This window comes from Halichoerus grypus, chromosome 14 (assembly GCF_964656455.1).
Source record: "Halichoerus grypus chromosome 14, mHalGry1.hap1.1, whole genome shotgun sequence".
NCBI lineage: Eukaryota > Metazoa > Chordata > Mammalia > Carnivora > Phocidae > Halichoerus > Halichoerus grypus.
In genome coordinates, this window is record NC_135725.1 from 45,440,440 (window position 1) to 45,459,118 (window position 18,679).

Here is an 18,679-nt window from a genome sequence, read left to right on the forward strand (position 1 = left end):
TAATATCATTTAATATACAGGCTTTCCTCCATCCTCCCCTACTCCTTTTTTTTCCTTACAACTTTTCTATTGAGGAACTGGGGCTGTTTGACCTGAATAATATCCCTTAGTCTGGGTTTTACTGATTGCATCTTTGCTGCAGTTCAACATGTTCTTCTGTCTCTGTCCTCTGTATTTCCTTCAAATCGGCACCTGGATCCAGAGGATTGATGAGATTCAGGTATGATCCCTTTGGCAAGTCGAGGTGATGGTTGGCGTATGTTGTTTCCTCAGGCTGCACAAAGCTTTATTTATGCCATTGACAGGCATTGATGCTAAGTGCCTAGATCTATTAATTTACTGGGGATTGCAAAATGTCAAAATTCTAATTTACTATTTGTTATGAACTGAATGTTGGTGCCTCCCTCCCCCCAATTCCTATGTTGAAACCCTACTCCTCAATGTAATGGTATTAGAAGGTGGGGCCTTTGGAAATTAATTAGGGTTAGATGAGGTCATAAGGGTGGAACCCTCCCCCAACAGGATTAATGCCCTTACAAGAGTCACAGGAGAGCTTGCTTACTTTCTGCTCTTTCCTCTCTGTATCCAAAGGGAAGTGAATTCTGCAACCTTGAAGGGTCTTCACCAAAACCCAACCAGCCTGACACCCTGATCGCAAACTTCCAGCCTCCAGAACTGTGAGAAATACATGTTTGTTGTGTAAACCACTCAGTCTAAGGTAATTTATTATAGCAGTCCAAACTGACCAAGATATCATTTCTTTTTCTTCTGTTAGTAGCAATGTTTTTATGATAGAAATTTTCCCTCATTTACTATTTTATCTAGTGGTAAAGATATAAGGAAAAACAGGGCACTTGGGTGGCATAGGCAGTTGGGAGTCCAACTCTTGGTTTCTGCTCGGGTCTGATCTCAGTGTCAGGCTGCACACTGAGTGTGGAGTCTGCTTGGGACTGTCTCACTCTCTGCCCCTCGCCCCCTCTCTAAAATAAATAAATAAAATCTTACTATATATATAAAGAAGGACAAATTGTTGATTCTTTCCCTTTATTTAACAGTTAACAGGGTTTGCTGTCATCCCCTGAAGGTGACCAATTAAATTGTTTATACGTATAATGATATATTTGGACATTTAAGGGGGGTTCAATCTATTGCAATTATTGTCCTTATAGAAGTTCAAATTGTCCTATCTCTAGACAATGGGAAACTCTTCAAATTGGTTTTCTTGTCATCTGGAATAGCAAGAAATTCAAGGATCATCTTGTATATTTTCTGCCTCAAACCTGGAATCAGCCATTTCTCCAAGAAGTCCTAATTTCTTTAGTGGGAAAAGGCATTTCAAAACTACTATTTGGATACTAGGGATGCTCACAACTACTGGGTCAACCATTGTTTCTACAATTTATTTAATACGTATTTAACACTATTCTGTGCCAGGCATTGCTCTAAGCTTTTCACAAATGTTAATTTGTGTATTCTTCATAACAACCCTACTATTATACCCATTTTACAGATGAGGAAGTAGAGGTACAAGGAAATTAAGTAACTTGTTTAAAGTCACACAACTAGTAAGTGGCAGAGCCAAGATTAGAACCCACGGTCTTTACTCATTGTGATATACTTCTCCTAGTTGACCTATTTTCAATCAGATGCCCACCCCTAGACTAGGAGAAACAAACAAACAAAAAAAAACCCTAACCTGCGGACCTACTGAGACACCCCCATCCTGGGAGGCCAAAAATAAAAACAAAATTGTCCACTACATCAGTATTAAAAAAAAAAAGAAAAACATTCTGATTCAAGATTATACAGCATAATTTTTATTATAGGCATTTCAATGATTAAATTTTGAAGAATTACATGAAATTACATATGCTGCAGGACTAGGATCTCTTACAAAAGTTTAGACCAATAGGAGTTTCATTACAATTAAGACCAAGTAGCCAAAAAAAAAAAAAAAAAGATTGTAACCCACAAGAGATTAATCCCCAAAGCCTCAGGAATAAACACATGAGCAAGCATGAAGTTTAATGTGACACGAATTGTGTATTCAGCCAAAAGGAGTATTTTCCTGTTAGTTATTCAGCGTTTTCCCCTGAGAGGACTCAGGGCCATTAGCATGTGAGTGATCTGATCCATCCTCTTCTTCCAAAGCTATAATATCTGGAATTTCATCAGTCTCAGATGTCAAGTCTATGGCAGTGAAATCAAATGCCTGAAAAAGAAGAATCTTGGATATTAAAGCAAACACTAATGAAGTGCGCTGTCAGGTCCAGCTCATGGAGACACGACTGCATGTGAATGAACCTTACTTTCTCCATAGACGTGCTTTCTGACAAGGTGTTTATAGTCTTATTCCCACAATTCACTCATACTATAAAAGCACTAGGGAAATTTCTCTTTGAAAGGAAACTAACTAGTGTGGAACCTACCAAATGAAAGCGCTTTTTTTTAAAGATTTTATTTATTTATTTTGACAGAGAGAGACACAGCGAGAGAGGGAACACAAGCAGGGGGAGTGGGGGAGGGAGAAGCAGGCTTCCTGCGGAGCAGGGAGCCCGATGCAGGGCTCCATCCCAGACCCTGGGACCATGACCCAAGCCGAAGGCGGACACTTAACGACTGAGCCCCCCAGGCGCCCCTGAAAGCTTTTTTGAAAATACAAAATATCAAGCCTTTCTGGTTATTCATCTATTAATCTACTATTCTATTAAAAACAGTAATGCTCCACTGTTCTTATAAGTCTGACTTACAAACATAAAACCTTTGGGAAATGTCTAGGAACTGAGGAAGGAAAAGGTCTTTTAATAGTTGAAGTAGCCATCACAGAGTCCTAGTATTCTCTGCAGAGGCAAGGCTTTCAGGGATAAGAAGTTCTATTAACTCTTCCTTTACCTGAAAATCTGATAAGCTAAGTGATGTTTCCTAGCCAACAGCAGATTAGAAGCAGAAAATTAGTGAAGTCTAATAAATTACTAAAGGCTGGAAGCTTGACAGCAGAGAAAAAGGTTAGCTAATCCCCTAACAGAGGCAAAATAACTAACAACAAAAATGCATCAAAACACAGACAGAGGGGAAGGAATGAGGAGTCATTGTTTAATAGGTAAGAGTTATGCTTGGTACGATTAAGTTCTAGAAACGTTAAGTGGTAATGATGGCACAACATGGTGAAGGTACCTAATGCCGTGGAATTGTCTGCTTAAGAATGGCTAAAATGGTAAATGTGATGTGGTGTATATCTCACAATTAAATAGTAAAAAAACAAGAGGAAAAACAGACAATAAGAGGGAATCTTGTTTATTGTACTTTTCCCTACTAACTCAGGTGCTCAGAGAAATGTCTTGTCTGAGTACAAACTTCTACCATTTGTTCTGAGGCTCTCAGTTTGGGCAGATCTAACTGCATTCTAGCTATTTATGGATGTTGACTTTGCAAATATTCAATGCAACCTGACATCCACAAAAGCCAATAATGCTTTTACAAATTCATTCAGAACATCAGCCAGACAAGCCAACTATTGCAAGTTTAGCCTTATTAGTTAAAAGATATGCCTGACTTTCTCTCTTCTGAACTATCTCTACTAATTTATGTTTTAACATCCAATATCAGTTTATTTGTTTTTAACAAATATGCAATAGAACAGGAAGCTACAACACAAGAAGATTGAGGCAGAGAAATTTTGGGTCCCCAAACAAGGAGGCAAGCTGCAGCTTTCTCCTATCAGAGAGTGCTAGGGGGGGCACCTGGGTGGCTCAGTCGGGTAAATGGCTGCCTTTGGCTCAGGTCATGATCCCAGGGTCCTGAGATGGAGCCCTGCATTGGGCTCCCTGCTCAGCAGGAAGCCTGCTTCTCTCTCTGCCTGCCACTCCCCCTGCTTGTGCTCTCTCTCTCTCTCTCTAATAAATAAATAAAATCCTAAAAAAAAAGTGCTAGAGCAGAAAAAATACTTGCCCTTTGACATCAGTAGACATCAAACTAAATCCCCATCCTACCACCTCTCTTTTCAACCTGTTCCTTACCTCTCACGTGAGGAAAATACCTAATTCATTTGGTTACAGATGAAGAATGAAGGTAGAATGAGCCTAACTTGTAAAATGTGCTCAAGAAACAGTAGGTTTTATTTTCATTAGTTCCTTAAAGACCAACACAAACACACACACACACACACCCTCCAAAGTCACCTATAGGCTAGGTAACTGTTGGCCTAAAGCAGAATTTTTTGCAGAAGGTTGGTGATCCCACTCTCAAAATTTTAGGAGAAAAGTTTTCAGCACTAACGTAAAAAAAAAAAAATCCCTCTAGTACCTGAGATGCTTTAGAAGAGCCATATGAATAATTCCCCTTCCAGAAATTCAGAATGATCCAGAGTGTCTAATTTCTATTAAGTTCCTGGCTATCAGCAAAACCTACTTGGTGGCTATGAATAAAATAGAGGGTGGGGCAACCAAGAGGTAGTCACAGTCCACCAAGTTTCCAAGGTGAGTTTAACGGAAAATGTCGTGGTTGTACCTGACCATCTACACGAGGTTTTTTACAAATGTGGCACAAGATAAATCATTTCACACATCTATAAAATAAATCCCTTTTTCATTGACATGAACGAGTGTAGTCTGGACCATTGAGTGTTAGGAGTCTCTTACAGAGAATGCCCCCTCAGGGATAGAGGCCAAACTCAGAATCAGATACTTACTATGAAATTAATGAGATAACTACAGTCCCTCCCTGAAAGGACAGGAAGCCAGCAACACATCCTTTTCAAGAAAACCAAGTGACCATGCTAGGATTCCTGTGACCCTGTGTACCTTTTGCTGGTTGCTCATCACACTTCATTGATTCCCATATTTACTATAACAACTTTCCAGCAGGTGGCGCTACACATATTGAGGATAGGTGCCATTTTCTAATTTGCCTCAAGGTGGCCTACTGGTGGCCTGGGGCCCTGGATAGGTGAGACTATTACAGAAATAAAAACATTGGCACACCTGGGTGGCTGAGTCAGTTAAATGTCTGACTCTTGATTCCAGCTCAAGTCATGATCTCGGGGTCCTGGGATGGAGCCTGGGGTCAGCTTGGTGCTCAGTAGGGAGTCTGTTAGAGATTCTCTCTCCCTCGCCCTCTCCCCACCCTGTACATGTGCTTTCCCTCTCTCTCTCTCAAAATTAATAAATAAATCTTAAAAAATAAATAAATAAAAACATCATCTGTGGGAATGTAACTTGCTGGTAAAGGTGAGCATGCAGTGCTGATAAACATGACACAGAATTGGGAAAATTGATTTATTTTGAAATAGAATAAGTATTGAAGTACTAATGAAGTGAAAATAAAAACTGAAATTTGTTAGTTAAAAGTAATTTGATATATAGGGCTATGAAAGGATCATGCAAGAGGTAACGATTAGTTCTAACACCAAATATGTACGGTAAACCCTGGTGAGGGTTTAATTTAGCAGAAACATCTCACCATCCATACTAGATTGCATAGGCGGCTTGTTGATGTGCTTACAAGCTAGAGAGCCAGGAGCATCTTGGTTCTGCTTTACTTGAACAGTTTGGTACAGTTGAGTACTATCTCCTGGTGCACATCCCCTTCCCTGCTGTAGAAACACCCTCTAGAAAGTACCCTGATGCTTTGTCCTTAGCTAATAAGTCTGTGGAAGTGGCTAGAACTCTCAGCATAGGAAGCAGGTTGGCAGTGATCCCAACAAAATTAAAGTGATTCTTGGTATCCATTGCACACCATTCAACTAGTCATTGCTAGCTTCTGTGTATTCCATTCATTTGAGCAGGTAAATCAAGAGTAGGTCTTAGGACACTTTATGGAACCCACACTGAGGTTCTTATTTGGAGAGAAGGGACTATAGGTAACCCTAGTCCTATTTTTGTCTCAGGTTAAAGTAGTTTCCTGTTTCCTTTGCTTCTCTTAAGAGTAGTCAGTAGAGGGGCGCCTGGGTGGCTCAGTCGGTTAAGCGTCTGCCTTCGGCTCAGGTCATGATCTCAGGGTCCTGGGATCGAGCCCCGCATCGGGCTCCCTGCTCCGTGGGAAGCCTGCTTCTCCCTCTCCCACTCCCCCTGCTTGTGTTCCCTCTCTCGCTGTGTCTCTCTGTCAAATAAATAAATAAAATCTTTAAAAAAAAGAGTAGTCAGTAGACCACCTGCGGTAGAATCACTAGGGATGATGCTTTTTTTTTAAAGAGATGCTTTTAGGTTGTTTTTTGTTTGTTTTTATTTTTTTAAAAGGGATGCTTTTAAAAAGTGCAGATGCCTGGTACTACCACCAGACGTAGTAAACAGATTCTCTGGATGTGGAACCCAGGAATCTGCATTTTATCAATCTTTCCAGTTGATAATCCCTGGCATAGACAGAGAGGACAGGAGAACGATCCCTGATGTGAGGTTATCCATGCAGACAGTTCACTACGGCTATTTTATAAATGGAGTCAGTCTGATAGATACCTGAGCTACCTCCTTACCTGAGTTTTCCTGTGCCCTAGCCTGTGTAGAGTAGATAAAACAACATCTACTCTTTTTAATGCTAAATTTTCATTTTTTTTTTTTTTTTTTTTTTTAAAGATTTTATTTATTTATTTGACAGAGAGAGACACAGCGAGAGAGGGAACACAAGCAGAGGGAGTGGGAGGGGAGAAGCAGGCTTCCCGCGGAGCAGGGAGCCTGATGCGGGGCTCGATCCCAGGACTCTGGGATCATGACCTGAGCCGAAGGCAGGCGCTTAACGACTGAGCCACTCAGGCGCCCCCTAAATTTTCATTTAAATGGTTAGAGTCCTGGGATCAAGTCCACGTCGGGCTCCCTGCTTGGTGGGGACTCTGCTCCTCCCTCTGCCCCTCACCCTGCTCCTGCTCTCACTCTCTCTCTCTCAAATAAATAAATAGAATAAAAAATTAAAAAATAAAAAAAAAGTTGGCTTCACCAAGTGTTGGTGAAGGTGTGGAGAAATCAGAATCCCCATACCTTGCTGGTAGGCACGTAAGATGCTGCAGCCACTGTGGAAAACAGTTTGGCAGTTCCTCAATTAGACACAGTGACTATATGACCCACTCACAATTCCACTCTCATGGATACACCCAAGAGAAATGAAAACATAATTGAAGTGGTAACTATTTCTCCATCATTATCTACATAAAGGTACCAGGTAGTCTCTTCATTATTTTTGTAAAGTCTCAGTTAGCAACACTGTCCACTACTTTCCTCACTTTAAGTTCTAGAAGACATTAGAACTCCCCCCCCCCCCCACACACACACAGGAAATATCCCTTAAGTTAGCATTCTCTTTTGCTTTGGTCAATAAAACTGAAAACCCACATTGTTGCCCTGCCATTCCTATACTGCTTCATGCTGAAGTGTAGTATTTTGCAGGTTAATTTTGTAATAAAGGTAGGGAATCTTTAAATTAGCAGCCTGGGGCCAGAGTGAGGGACAAGTGGTGTTCTATACCTGGATATTACTTGAATATTCATCAACAAGCTTCCCCTAAGACTATAAACATCTCTTGAGGAAAATTTCTGGTCTTTCCATTCTCCTCGGGGCAGAGTTCATACTTTATACTATTAGAAACTCAAATACTGAATTAAATAATTTTTTAATGTAGCTACCTACACATCTCACAAGACCATCATCCATGCAGACCTCAATGCTAGGTCACTCATGGAGCTGGCGCAGTCCCAAGTCCATGACAGCCCGGGGAGATCAGGCTGGCAAGGGGCCCTCCTTTCCACACCCCCACATCTACTCTTCCAGGCATCATTTAGACTTCATTTCTTAAAGATTTATGCACAAATATCTATCCTGCTCTGTATTCCTCCTTCCCTCACCAGCCAGCCCCATGAGCTAAATGGTATTCTAAGAGGGACAGCTCAGGGGCACTTGGGTGGCTCAGTCAGTTAAGTGCCTGCCTTCGGCTCAGGTCACGATCCCAGGGATCCTGGGATCGAGCCCTACATCGGGCTCCTTGCTCGGCGGGAAGCCTGCTTCTCCCTCTCCCTCTGCCCCCCGCTCATGCCCTCTCTCTCATTATCTCAAATAAATAAAAGGGATAGCTCAGATAGACCAAATTTCAGTTTTTTCTTTTTCACTTCATTAGCTTTTCAGTATCTGTTAATGCCTTATCAAAGTGGATTTATTTCCCTAATCATGACCTGATATTATGTGCTTACACCTGGACTGGCAAGTTAAAGATACTTTATGTCACTGCCCCACAGATGGTGTCCCCATGCCTCTAAGTGCAAAACAGAAAAAGACATCCCATCCTCAAACACTTCACTTCCATCTGTGAAAGCATCACTAATTTTACATTACAGATGAGAAAGCTAAGGTTAAAGGATTCATGGCTAGTACACCATGTTCCTTTGATTTTTTTACCCAGAACTAACCAGAGTCCATGTTATTATTATTATTGCATGGAAAGAAAAAATCATCTTTGAACACTCAAGCATGCCATGCCAGCCTTCATGCAGCCAAATGTTTAAAAACCCTCCATAGTTACTGTGTTTAGTCAGCTTTTTTTCCTCACAAAAATTGTTCTCCTTGGGAGAAAGTCTGTTAAACCGAAACTGCCAGTATATGCAACAATAAAGCTGTAAGAAGCAAGAACACGATTTTGAGACATGTTGATGTTGACAACAGAATGGAATGCACATAGGCACAGACTCAAGACACAAGGACAGACAAAACCACAAGTGCACAAAGCTCGTGGCAAAAAAATGAGGGCTAGTGGTGTTCTTCTGGAAGCTAAGAGTAGTCTTTATATTCTGTCTGGCTCATAAAGAATAGCTTTGAGAACAGTCTCATTTTCTTAAGCAATTCAGTTGGCACTACAACTTTTACGATGGGGAAACCCAAGTTTGTTTGGGATTAAGAAAGTATGTATAGGCTAGGGTATGTGATTTTCCAACCAATTAAAATAAAGCACAAGATACAAGCCTTGCAGTTTTGAGGCAGAGGGGCAAGGTCATGTTCAACTTGGATTCAGAAATTTAAAAAAAATTTTTTAAGGAATAGTAAAGTTAAGAGGCAGTTGCTCTAGAAAATGCCAGTTACTGGGAGCAGACAGGCATGTGAATGGATAGGTTCCATCCTAGAAGCCCACGAATCATGGCAGTCCACCTTCCCAGAAACCAGATGCCCCCTGGCTTCAAGCATCTCAGTCCCTCCCTTCCAATTCATCTGCTTGAGGATTCCTGGAGTTAAAGGGCAAAAATTTAGTTCTGTAACTTCATAAGCTTTGATAGGTCTCACATCAAAGCTGTAGTTATATGCTGTTTGTTTTTTGGGGGAGAAGGGGGGAACCTGGGTAGAAAGGGGGGGGACAGATCTTAAACTTCAGTTCTGCCGAAGGGCAGCCTTGCTAACCTTAATTTAGCAGGAACGGCTAGAAGCATGCAGCTCTACTTTACAAGTTCTAAGTTGTTTTTCAAACAGTTCGGCACACTGCAGTTTTGTCGTAAGATTCGTGGAATTTCCTCCCGAGCTGACCAACATTGAGGGGCTGAAGTCTGAACTCACCCTAGGGAGGAAGTTAAGCTTTTCCTACAGAGGGTCCAAAGTCTTTCTAATTACTCTCACCTGGTCTTCTAAAGGTATCTCACCAACTAGTGTGACTTTCTCCCAAAGCGGCAACACAGCAAGTCAAGTCCAGCTGAGAATGGACACTGGCTAGTTGCAGTTCAGGGCTCACACTTTCAACAGCCCTTTAGCAAGAAAGGCTTGCTACCTTTACGGGAAACTTGTTAGTTCTATCACGTTATCACTTGCTTCCTTTCAGTTTTGACTCCCATTCAGCAAGGCAGTCGGCCACGAGCAGCATTCTACTGGCTTAAAACCCCCTCTCAAGAGGTTGAGCAAATGAAGCGATAAAAAGGGCGCCTGGGTGGCTCAGTCAGTTAAGCATCTGCCTTCGGCTCAGGTCATGATCCCAGGATCGAGTCCCGCATCGGGCTCCCTGCTCAGCAGGGAGTCTGCTTCTCCCTCTGCCCCTCACCCCGCTCATGCTCTCTCAAATAAATAGAATCTTTTTTAAAAATTAAAAAAAAAAAATAAATGGAGAGATAAAGGCAGTTAACTGCCACCTCGTAAAAATTCCTGTACGCACATTAGCTTTATTTTGTTGAAAACCTGTTATCAAACACTCCATTCTTAGCACTAGCCTTCCAATGCATTGCTCTGCCAAATCCCCCAGAGGGCCGGTTGGAATTCACGTTATGTGTATTAATAACCCTGTCACGCAAGCCAAGCAGCTCTATGAAAGCAACACACAAAAGCACATGGAACACACAGCATAAAGTTGATCTATTCTGCAGTGAATTTTATTGAATTCATAGGGCGCATTCCTTCATGAAAAAAAAAAAAGTTGTACAGGCATGCTCTGTGCGACCAACCGGTGACAGGACCAAATGGGAGCAGACACCAGCCCACACCACAGCCCACAGGAAGTTGTTTTTTATTCAAGACAAACGAACAGCAACAGTGGTAACAATGGATGACGCCATAAATGCAGGGAAACTTTCTGGGAGTCCTGGCCAGGCTCTGACCAACCTAGCATTCTTTTCTTACCAGCCAGGAAAAAAGCAGAGCTCATCTGCTAATGCCAAACACTGTAAAGCTCTTAATCCAGGTAGAAATGACTACAACTGAGGACCTTTTCTCTAGCTAGCTGCTTCCCCAATTCAGAGTTGTCTAGCAGGTTAATTTCAACATCACAGAAAGTCTCCTCCGGCTGGCCACACCCCGTCCTGGTGACAAGGACAGCTCTAACGGGTTCTGTGCTCAGGCTGCTGGGCCTCCGGACTGCTTGTGTCCTTCTGTGCACCTTGGTCCTGAGCATTCTGAGACTCGGTCAGCTGCGGGTAAAAGGGACCTACCAGCCAGTTGAGAGGCGTGTTGTTAACAAGATAATCCATCACATCATCTAAAGACTCCTTCATTTTCTGCAGCTGCCCCTTGCTGGAAGTGAGGAGGCCGTCAGACACTTCCCTGAAGGAGGCAGCATTGCGGAACACTGAGTAGATGTCACCGGCCATCACCCCCAGGTGACTGGCCTGATCTTGGATGTTCTGTGGTAACCCCTGGACATTGGACAGCAGGCTGTAGCACGTGGTCTGGAGCTGCTGAGTCAGGCTGCGTGCAATAGCAAGAGTACGTGACTCGATGTGCTAAAAACAGAACGAGTTGAAAAATCAGCCGTGGATCCAACAGTGCTATTTAACAAATCAGTTCAATTACAGTAAACCGGTTATGTGTCTACTGCGTACGTGGATTCTTTGACTTTTAAAAATCCTCTTAAGAACCCTGAGGAGAGCAGTATTACGCACTTTTCAGGGATACACATACTAGCTGTTGGAACCCAAAGAACCACCTTCCAAGACCACAGCGTGCTACTGTTCTGTCTGGAACATTAGTGCCCTTTCACCTAGTTTATTCACCCAGCAGATCTCAGCCTAGCACGGAGCTCTCCCAGGACGCCATCTGACTCATCCATCCTTACTCTAAGGCTGAGCTGGGTTCCTGTCCTATGTATTCTCATGGCAACTGTACTGATGCTGTCAAAAAGCAGTACAAATGCTGGTATCCCCCGTTAGTCCGATCTGCAGCCAGTAGGAGGGCAAGGCCCATGTTTCTCACTCAGTAGTATTGTTACGGGCAATACGTGTGTCTGTAGGTTATTACTGCCACACGTACGGGCAACACGTGTGTCTGCACGTTTTGGTTTTCTGTCACTTAACCTGGGTACACAGTACTGTTCAAACTTTTGATAGAGAAGAGTATTCTGAGGAATAATGGGAAAATGGAAATGAAAAATTTGGTAAGAACATCCTCAGAAACCACAGGGGAGGACTCTGTCTCCAATGTCTTACCTCAGCACAGTGGGACTCATCTGTATCATCATAGCCAACGCTCCTCTTCCACTCCACCCAGGAGAGATAGAACTTATCCTGAGCACCTTGAATTTTCTGGTTGGCACTATGCACATTCTTCCTGGCAAATTCAATCTAGAACACAATGAGATAACACAAAGGAACAAACCAGTCAGACATTCAAGTTAGCCTGTTCTCAGATCTAGGACATCAATCAGGTAATATAAAAAACAAGAATTTCCATGAGAGTTTAAGGAGAGACCTCTGCTATCCATGTTGTTATTGTTTTTTGTATATCAGCCAAGTAATCGTAGTTCTTTACTGCCTCTATTTAACTATTAAACCACAGTCTCCAAATTTACCTCCGGTTTAGCACAGGTAAGGCAACTCAAATTTAATACGTATATTCACAGAAGATAAAATGACAAAAGGAAAAGGAATTAAAACCTCCTCTTCCCTGTTGCCAGCTAGGTCTTTCCAAGAAGACACCAGTTTCTAATGGCAGTACAATACATACTATTCTGTAACTTGGCAACTTCAACGGCTACACAATAGCTCTCTTATGATGTAGCAATTTAGTTTCCTATTACTTGACAGGCATTGCTTATAGGGTTTTGCAACTCTGAACTTCTTTAAGTGTCGACAGGAAACATTTCCAAAAATAAAACAGCTGAAGGCATAGAAGTGTTTGTAATTTGCCCAGAACTGTCCCTGTATCCCCCAGAAGTGCACAAGTACATGCATACCTCTTTCCCTACCTCATTACCCACAGCATCAAGCCATCAAGCTTTGCCAGTGTGAGAGGCCAAGAGAAACATCTGTAATCGGGCCCCTCACAGTGAGACTAACATTGCTTCCTAGGGTTCAGCTATCTATACTCGCTTTTCTGTGAGTTGTTTATGTACTCTTTGCCCATTTCTCTACTGGGTTTTTCATTAAGATTAAAATTCTTGGATTTCTGTCCACAACAGCCAAACTGTGGAAAGAGCCAAGATGCCCTTCAACAGATGAATGGATAAAGAAGATGTGGTCCATATATACAATGGAATATTACTCAGCCATCAGAAAGGATGAATACCCAACTTTTACATCAACATGGATGGGACTGGAGGACATTATGCCAAGTGAAATAAGTCAAGCAGAGAAAGTCAATTATCATATGGTTTCACTTATTTGTGGAACACGAGGAATAGCATGGAGGACATTAGGAGAAGGAAGGGAAAAATGGGGGGGGGAACTGGAGGGAGAGACGAACCATGAGAGACTACAGACTCTGAGAAACAAACAGGGTTTTAGAGGGGAGCGGGGAGGTGGGATTGGCTAGCCCGGTGATGGGTATTAAGGAGGGCACGTACTGCATGGAGCACTGGGTGTTATACGAAAACAATGGATCGTGGATCACCACATCAAAAACCAATGATGTACTGTATGGTGACTAACATAATAAAATTAAAAAAATAAAACAAAATAAAATAAATACATCTTAAAAATAAAAAAAATAAAATTCTTGGATTTCATGACTACATTTACTCTCAGCCCTTGAGATAAATGAACTCACTTTAGCTACCTTTAAATGAAGTTTTACTCACCAGATTAACAGTGGAATGGAGCTGAGAAATGGTCTCTTGGCTTTTCTGCTTGGCTTCTTTAACCCTGCTGAGAGCCTGCTGGTAGGCACGTGCGCGGAGCTTGGTAGACAGGGATCCCAGTCTAACGTAGTAACTTGGCTTCTGAACTATATCAAACCCTTCAACTTTTTTTGCTTCTTTTTCTGAAATTAGGGGAAAAAAGGGACAAAAAAACATAAGGGATCCCAGCTAGAACTGATGAGGCCTGGCCTCTAACCTGGATCTTACCTGGTCGATTCTACCCACCCACCTAGCAATTATGTTCTCATTTGCCCAAGACAGCTCCTGCCTGCTGCTGGGCTTGACCACCCAACGCACACGTATCACTGCATCTGACATTTTTATCCACACAGGTCTCAATCCGTTCGAGTGAGCTTCTTGGGCCACACCGGATTTGGCACACGGTAGGCACTGAATGTTTCACGATTTTCTGTAAAGCAGCCCATTAAAGACAATGTATTTATAGAAAATTTCTCTCAGTTCATTTCTCCCCAAGGTTTCCAAACTTACTATGCAGAATTCAATGTGAAACTTAAGATTGCTTTAGGAGAAAGTCTACAGAGATAGAAAGATTAGTGGTTGCCCGGGAAAGGACAGGGAGACTGACTACGAGCAGCCACAAAGGGTCTTCCGGCATGACAGAAACGTTGCACCACTGGATTGTGGTGATGGCTGGGCAACTCTAACTCAGAATCAAACAGGTGACTTTTATGGCATATGAAGTAGATCTCAATGAAGCGGTTTTAAAAGACTGCTTTAAGATATAAACCATTAGTTCAAGACAAAAATCCAATTACCTAGTTCTTTAAAAAAAAAAAAAAAGATTTTATTTACTTATTTGAGAGTGAGCGAGAGCAAGATCACAGAGGGAGAGGGAGCAGCAGACTCCGCTCAGCAGGGAGCCTGGTGTGGGGCTGGATCCCAGGACCCCGGGATCACAGCCTGAGCCGAAGGCGGACGCCTAACCAACCGAGTCACCCGGGCGCTCCCAGTTACCTAGTTCTTTCTCCGTGAGAGGGAGGTACCGGTCCACCAGCAACTCTGATCTGGTGAGCGCATTTTCTACTCCATTGCTCACCAGCTGCATCATCCGACTTCCCAAGACTGTGTTAATGCTGCCACTGACCACAGTCTTGGTCCTCTCCACACTGCCAGTCACCGCTCCTTTGGTCTTGTCCATCACCCCAGTGATGGTGCCGGCCATGGAATCCTTGGCCCCGGTCACAGCAGTTGTCACAGCATCTTTTGCCCCGGTCACAGCGCCTCTGGCGTTGGCAACAACCTACAAATGGAAAAACACACTGCTTGGCTGAGGAGCAGTACAGGCTAAGTATTAACTAAGGCAGCCTCGCTGAAGTGCTAAGGAAGCAATCTGGCCCTGTCACTCTCTAGCTTTAGGTCTTGGGCGAGTCACTAAGAGTTGATAAGCCTCAATTTCCTTAGCAGCTTCTCTGCCACCACTCAAGGGTCGTTGGAGGAGCAAATGAGGTAAAATGATGTAAAACTTGTTTTAGTATTTTTTTAAACCAGGTGAATGTGTTAATAAGGCAGAAGGAGTACCGTAGAAAAGAATGGCATTTTCCATGCTGACGTGCTTATAGCGAGAGTAGCTCACGCATGCCTATGAGCAGACACAGAGGTACCATGCCCAGCTGGCCCGATGCACACAGCCCCACAAGGCCAACACAGGGGCAGAGACGTTATTCTCCCTCCTACTGGATGTGCTCTCAGATACCAAGTGAGAAAAGATTCTAAACACCACGTCTACATTTCTCTAATGCCACATGGGAATCAGCTATTTGTGAGAGCAATATCATCTACAGAGGCAAAACCACAAATTAATAAAGATCAGACCATAAGCATTATAGCCCAAAAGTGGCTAGTTCATCTCTGCGTCTCAAACAAAACCTGACGATAATTCGGCAAGTAAGGGAGTGGCCTTTCCAAAACTACGTCCAGGAGGAGAGAACAGTTCTGTTTATGATACGCACAGCCTGTGCCCAACAGACCATGAAGACGTGTGCGGGGGCAAGCCTTAGCACTCTGCGCAGGCTCACCTGGTTTGTTGACTGATTCAGAATAGGCAGTTTCTCCTCAATCCTGTCCAGCCCCTTACAAGCATAGGTATTGGCCACCGCAACTAGAAGAATCACAAACGGGGAAAATGTTAAGTGCAGATACGAATGAATACATACTACATTAGACCTTGAACCTTTGGCCTTAAAGAATAGCAAGAATGTTGATCTTCATTTACTACACAATGCATTGCCTAGTGTTTCTAGCTCAGCAGCAGGTTGCTGGCAACTGTCTTCTACTGACAGGGAAATAAGGGGGTGGGAGGGAGCAGCGAGGCTGTGACAGGCCAGGTAGGAAGCTGGCTAGGCAGCTTCTTCCTCATCAACTGGTATCTAAGGTTAATGCCAAGAGAAGCCAGGCTTCACCTGAACCATCATTCCGGGAGTGAGGTAACCGAAAACTCTCAAAATTAGCATTGCCACTCCAGTTTAATCCCTACCTACACTTAATCCCGTAAGTGGCAGCGTATTTTGGTTTGTCACCAGCGAACAGTATGCTAACAGCACCCTGGATCTGCCCAGCAAGCGCAGTTTTTAGTCTAAGCTTCCCTTCCAATGATGACTGACCCAAGCGCTAATACCAAGTTCATCTGGGAAGGAGCAGAACTGGAAAACCGGTCTCTAAAGGTTCCTTATAGTCCTGAAAGTCCATGATCTAACCATTTAGAGGAATGATTTAAACCTTTACTCAAAAGCAGTTAATAACATGAAGACATGGAACCCTTCATACGCTGCTGGGGGGAATGTAAAATGGTGCAGCTGCTTTGGAAAACAGTCTGGCAGTGCCTCAGAAGCTTACGTGGTTCTTAGAGGACTCAGCAATCCCACTCCTAGGTATATAAAATGCCTAATTCAGTGGCATTAAGTTCATTCACAATGATGTGCAATTATCACCCTATTACTTCCAGAACTTTTTCATCATCTTAAACAGAAACCGGTAGGAGGTTCCTTTCCGAGGTGATGAAAAGGTTCTAAAATCAGTTGTAAAGATACTTGAGTACACTTTAAGTGGGTGAATGGTATGGTGTGTTAATTGCATCTCAAAAATGTTACTTTTTTTTTTTAAGACTTTGAGAGACAGAATGAGAGAAAGAGAGAGCATGAGAGGGGGGAGGGTCAGAGGGAGAAGGAGACTCCCCCTGCTGAGCAGGGACTCGATCCCGGGACTCCAGGATCATGACCTGAGCCAAAGGCAGTGGCTTAACCAACTGAGCCACCCAGGCGCCCCTCAAAGATGTTACTTTTGAAAATAGGTCATGAGGGGCGCCTGGATGGCTCAGTCGTTAAGCATCTGCCTTCAGCTCAGGTTGTGATCCCTGGGTCCTGGGATCAAGCCCCGCATCGCGCTCCCTGCTCAGCGGGAAGCCTCCTCCTCCCCCTCCCACTCCCCGTGCTTGTTCCCTCTCTCGCTGTGTCTCTCTGCTGTCTCTCTCTGTCAAATAAATAAATAAATCTTTAAAAAAAAATCAGAACTCACTCTGTGGTTCCAGCTTCTGGATGATGGGCAGAGCACTCATCACAGCCATGGAAGTGATGGTCTTCACACCCTTCTCTGCCATCTCGCACACAGACTTCAAGCACGGATACTGATCCTTCGTACTGATGTAAGCCGAGGACACGAGGTCGTACGTGGAGCTCACCAACGGTAGGTTGACTACCCGAGTCACCACACTCTGCAACCAAGCAGGGCAAGTGTTAACTCCTTCAAAACAGACAGGGAGGGAAAGGGATCAAGAAACCGTATTTAAAATTCATACCGGTTGTGGATCAACTGCAACAGATACCATTTTTCTTCTTGGAGAAAGAAATCTGTGGAAGAGAAACTGATTTCAGGACACCAGGATAAGACTCTCTCAGATTCACTCCCCACCCAAGTAAATGAGAATTTCAAGAAGAGAAAAATTCAAGATGAGGTAGCCTTCTGCACTTCTCCCCACCCTCTAGCTCCGAGCTCTGCCCTGGGCAAACATGTTCTGAGGCCGGCTTTCAGAAATTATGGGTAAAGTTCCAATAGAAAAGAGGGTCTGAGGGGGATAAAAGCAAAGACATTGCATTGTTGAGATGTTGGTCTTATTTGTCCACCGCCTCTCAAAGAGGAACGTCTGTTCACAAAAACATTGGAACCAAGTTAAAATCCACATTATAAAATTTAAAGAGAGGGGTGCCTGGCTGGCTCAGTCAGTAGAGCATGAGACTCTTGATCTGGGGGTTGTGAGTTCAAGCCCCATGTTGGGTGTAGAGATTACTTAAAAATAAAATCTGTAAAAAAAAAAAAAAGAGAGAGAGAGAGAGATCTCTCAAGTAGAAGACATTTTTGACAGGACTATCAAGTGGAAACACTTTGGGGGGATTTATTCCTTCCTTGGGGAAAGGACTGCAACTCGTCTAGGGGAAACTAAGCGCAACAGCTCCGAGGAATCGAGAAACATCCCAGGAGGCTTTTCAGTGGAAATTTAGCGCCTCCAACGACCCGAATCCACGCACATAAAACTGCCTCACTGCTAAGCCGCAGAGTGGGAAGGAAGAACCTGCACAGCCCGCTGTCCGCCACTTTAGAGCCGGGCAGCTCACCCTCCGGCCGCCGAGGGTCCCAGTGCTACAGGAAATGAGTAAGAGCCCTTCTTAGGGCGCAAGTCAGGCGCCAGTACCCACAGCCTCGCTGTCGCTGGAACCCCATAATTTGCTAGCTCATTTCCTTTCCAGTAACGTACTTGCGGGACAAATGGAAACTGTTACCCTGCACCCAAGCCCAGAAGCTCTACCCGCACTGCAGCTGCGGGCAGAAGAGCCTCCAAGGCCGACAGCAAAGGCGGACAGCGCAGGCCCGGGAGACCGCCCCTTCCCAGCCCCGACCCGGAAACCGCCCCGAGGCGGCGAGGCGGGCAGGCTCCGGGACCACCGTGTTCCAGCCTGGAGCCCCGCGGGCCCCCACCCCACCCCACCCCACCCCACGCCAGCCCGCGGCGCACGGAGCGGGGCGCGCACCTACCGACCCACAGCAGCGCAAAGACCACGATCCGGCGAGTCCCGCGCGGCGTTCCAAGTGGCGGCGCGGGCGACCCGCCTATATACCCCGCCCGGCCCGCGCCTCCGCAGCACGTGACCGGCGGCCC

General features: G+C 44.1%; 1 protein-coding gene across 3 annotated transcripts; it reads right to left on the bottom strand.

Moving 5' to 3' along the window:
* Nucleotides 1-1,794: 1,794 nt before the first annotated feature.
* On the bottom strand, nt 1,795-18,678 carry PLIN2 (perilipin 2). 3 transcript variants are annotated; one of them, XM_078061272.1, is made up of 9 exons: nt 18,556-18,678; nt 17,324-17,375; nt 17,044-17,239; nt 15,549-15,631; nt 14,488-14,773; nt 13,453-13,634; nt 11,864-11,998; nt 10,871-11,161; nt 1,795-2,212 (listed from the first exon to the last, which is right to left on the bottom strand). In XM_078061272.1, exons 2-9 carry the CDS (start codon nt 17,351-17,353, stop codon nt 2,072-2,074), a joined length of 1,344 nt encoding a protein of 447 aa, XP_077917398.1. In that variant the 5' UTR covers nt 17,354-17,375; nt 18,556-18,678; the 3' UTR covers nt 1,795-2,071. The 3 variants fall into 3 exon arrangements, with proteins under 3 accessions (XP_077917398.1, XP_077917396.1, XP_077917397.1); XM_078061270.1 differs by having other exon boundaries at nt 18,552-18,662; XM_078061271.1 differs by lacking the exon at nt 1,795-2,212 and having other exon boundaries at nt 10,289-11,161; nt 18,552-18,659.
* Nucleotide 18,679: the final 1 nt, after the last annotated feature.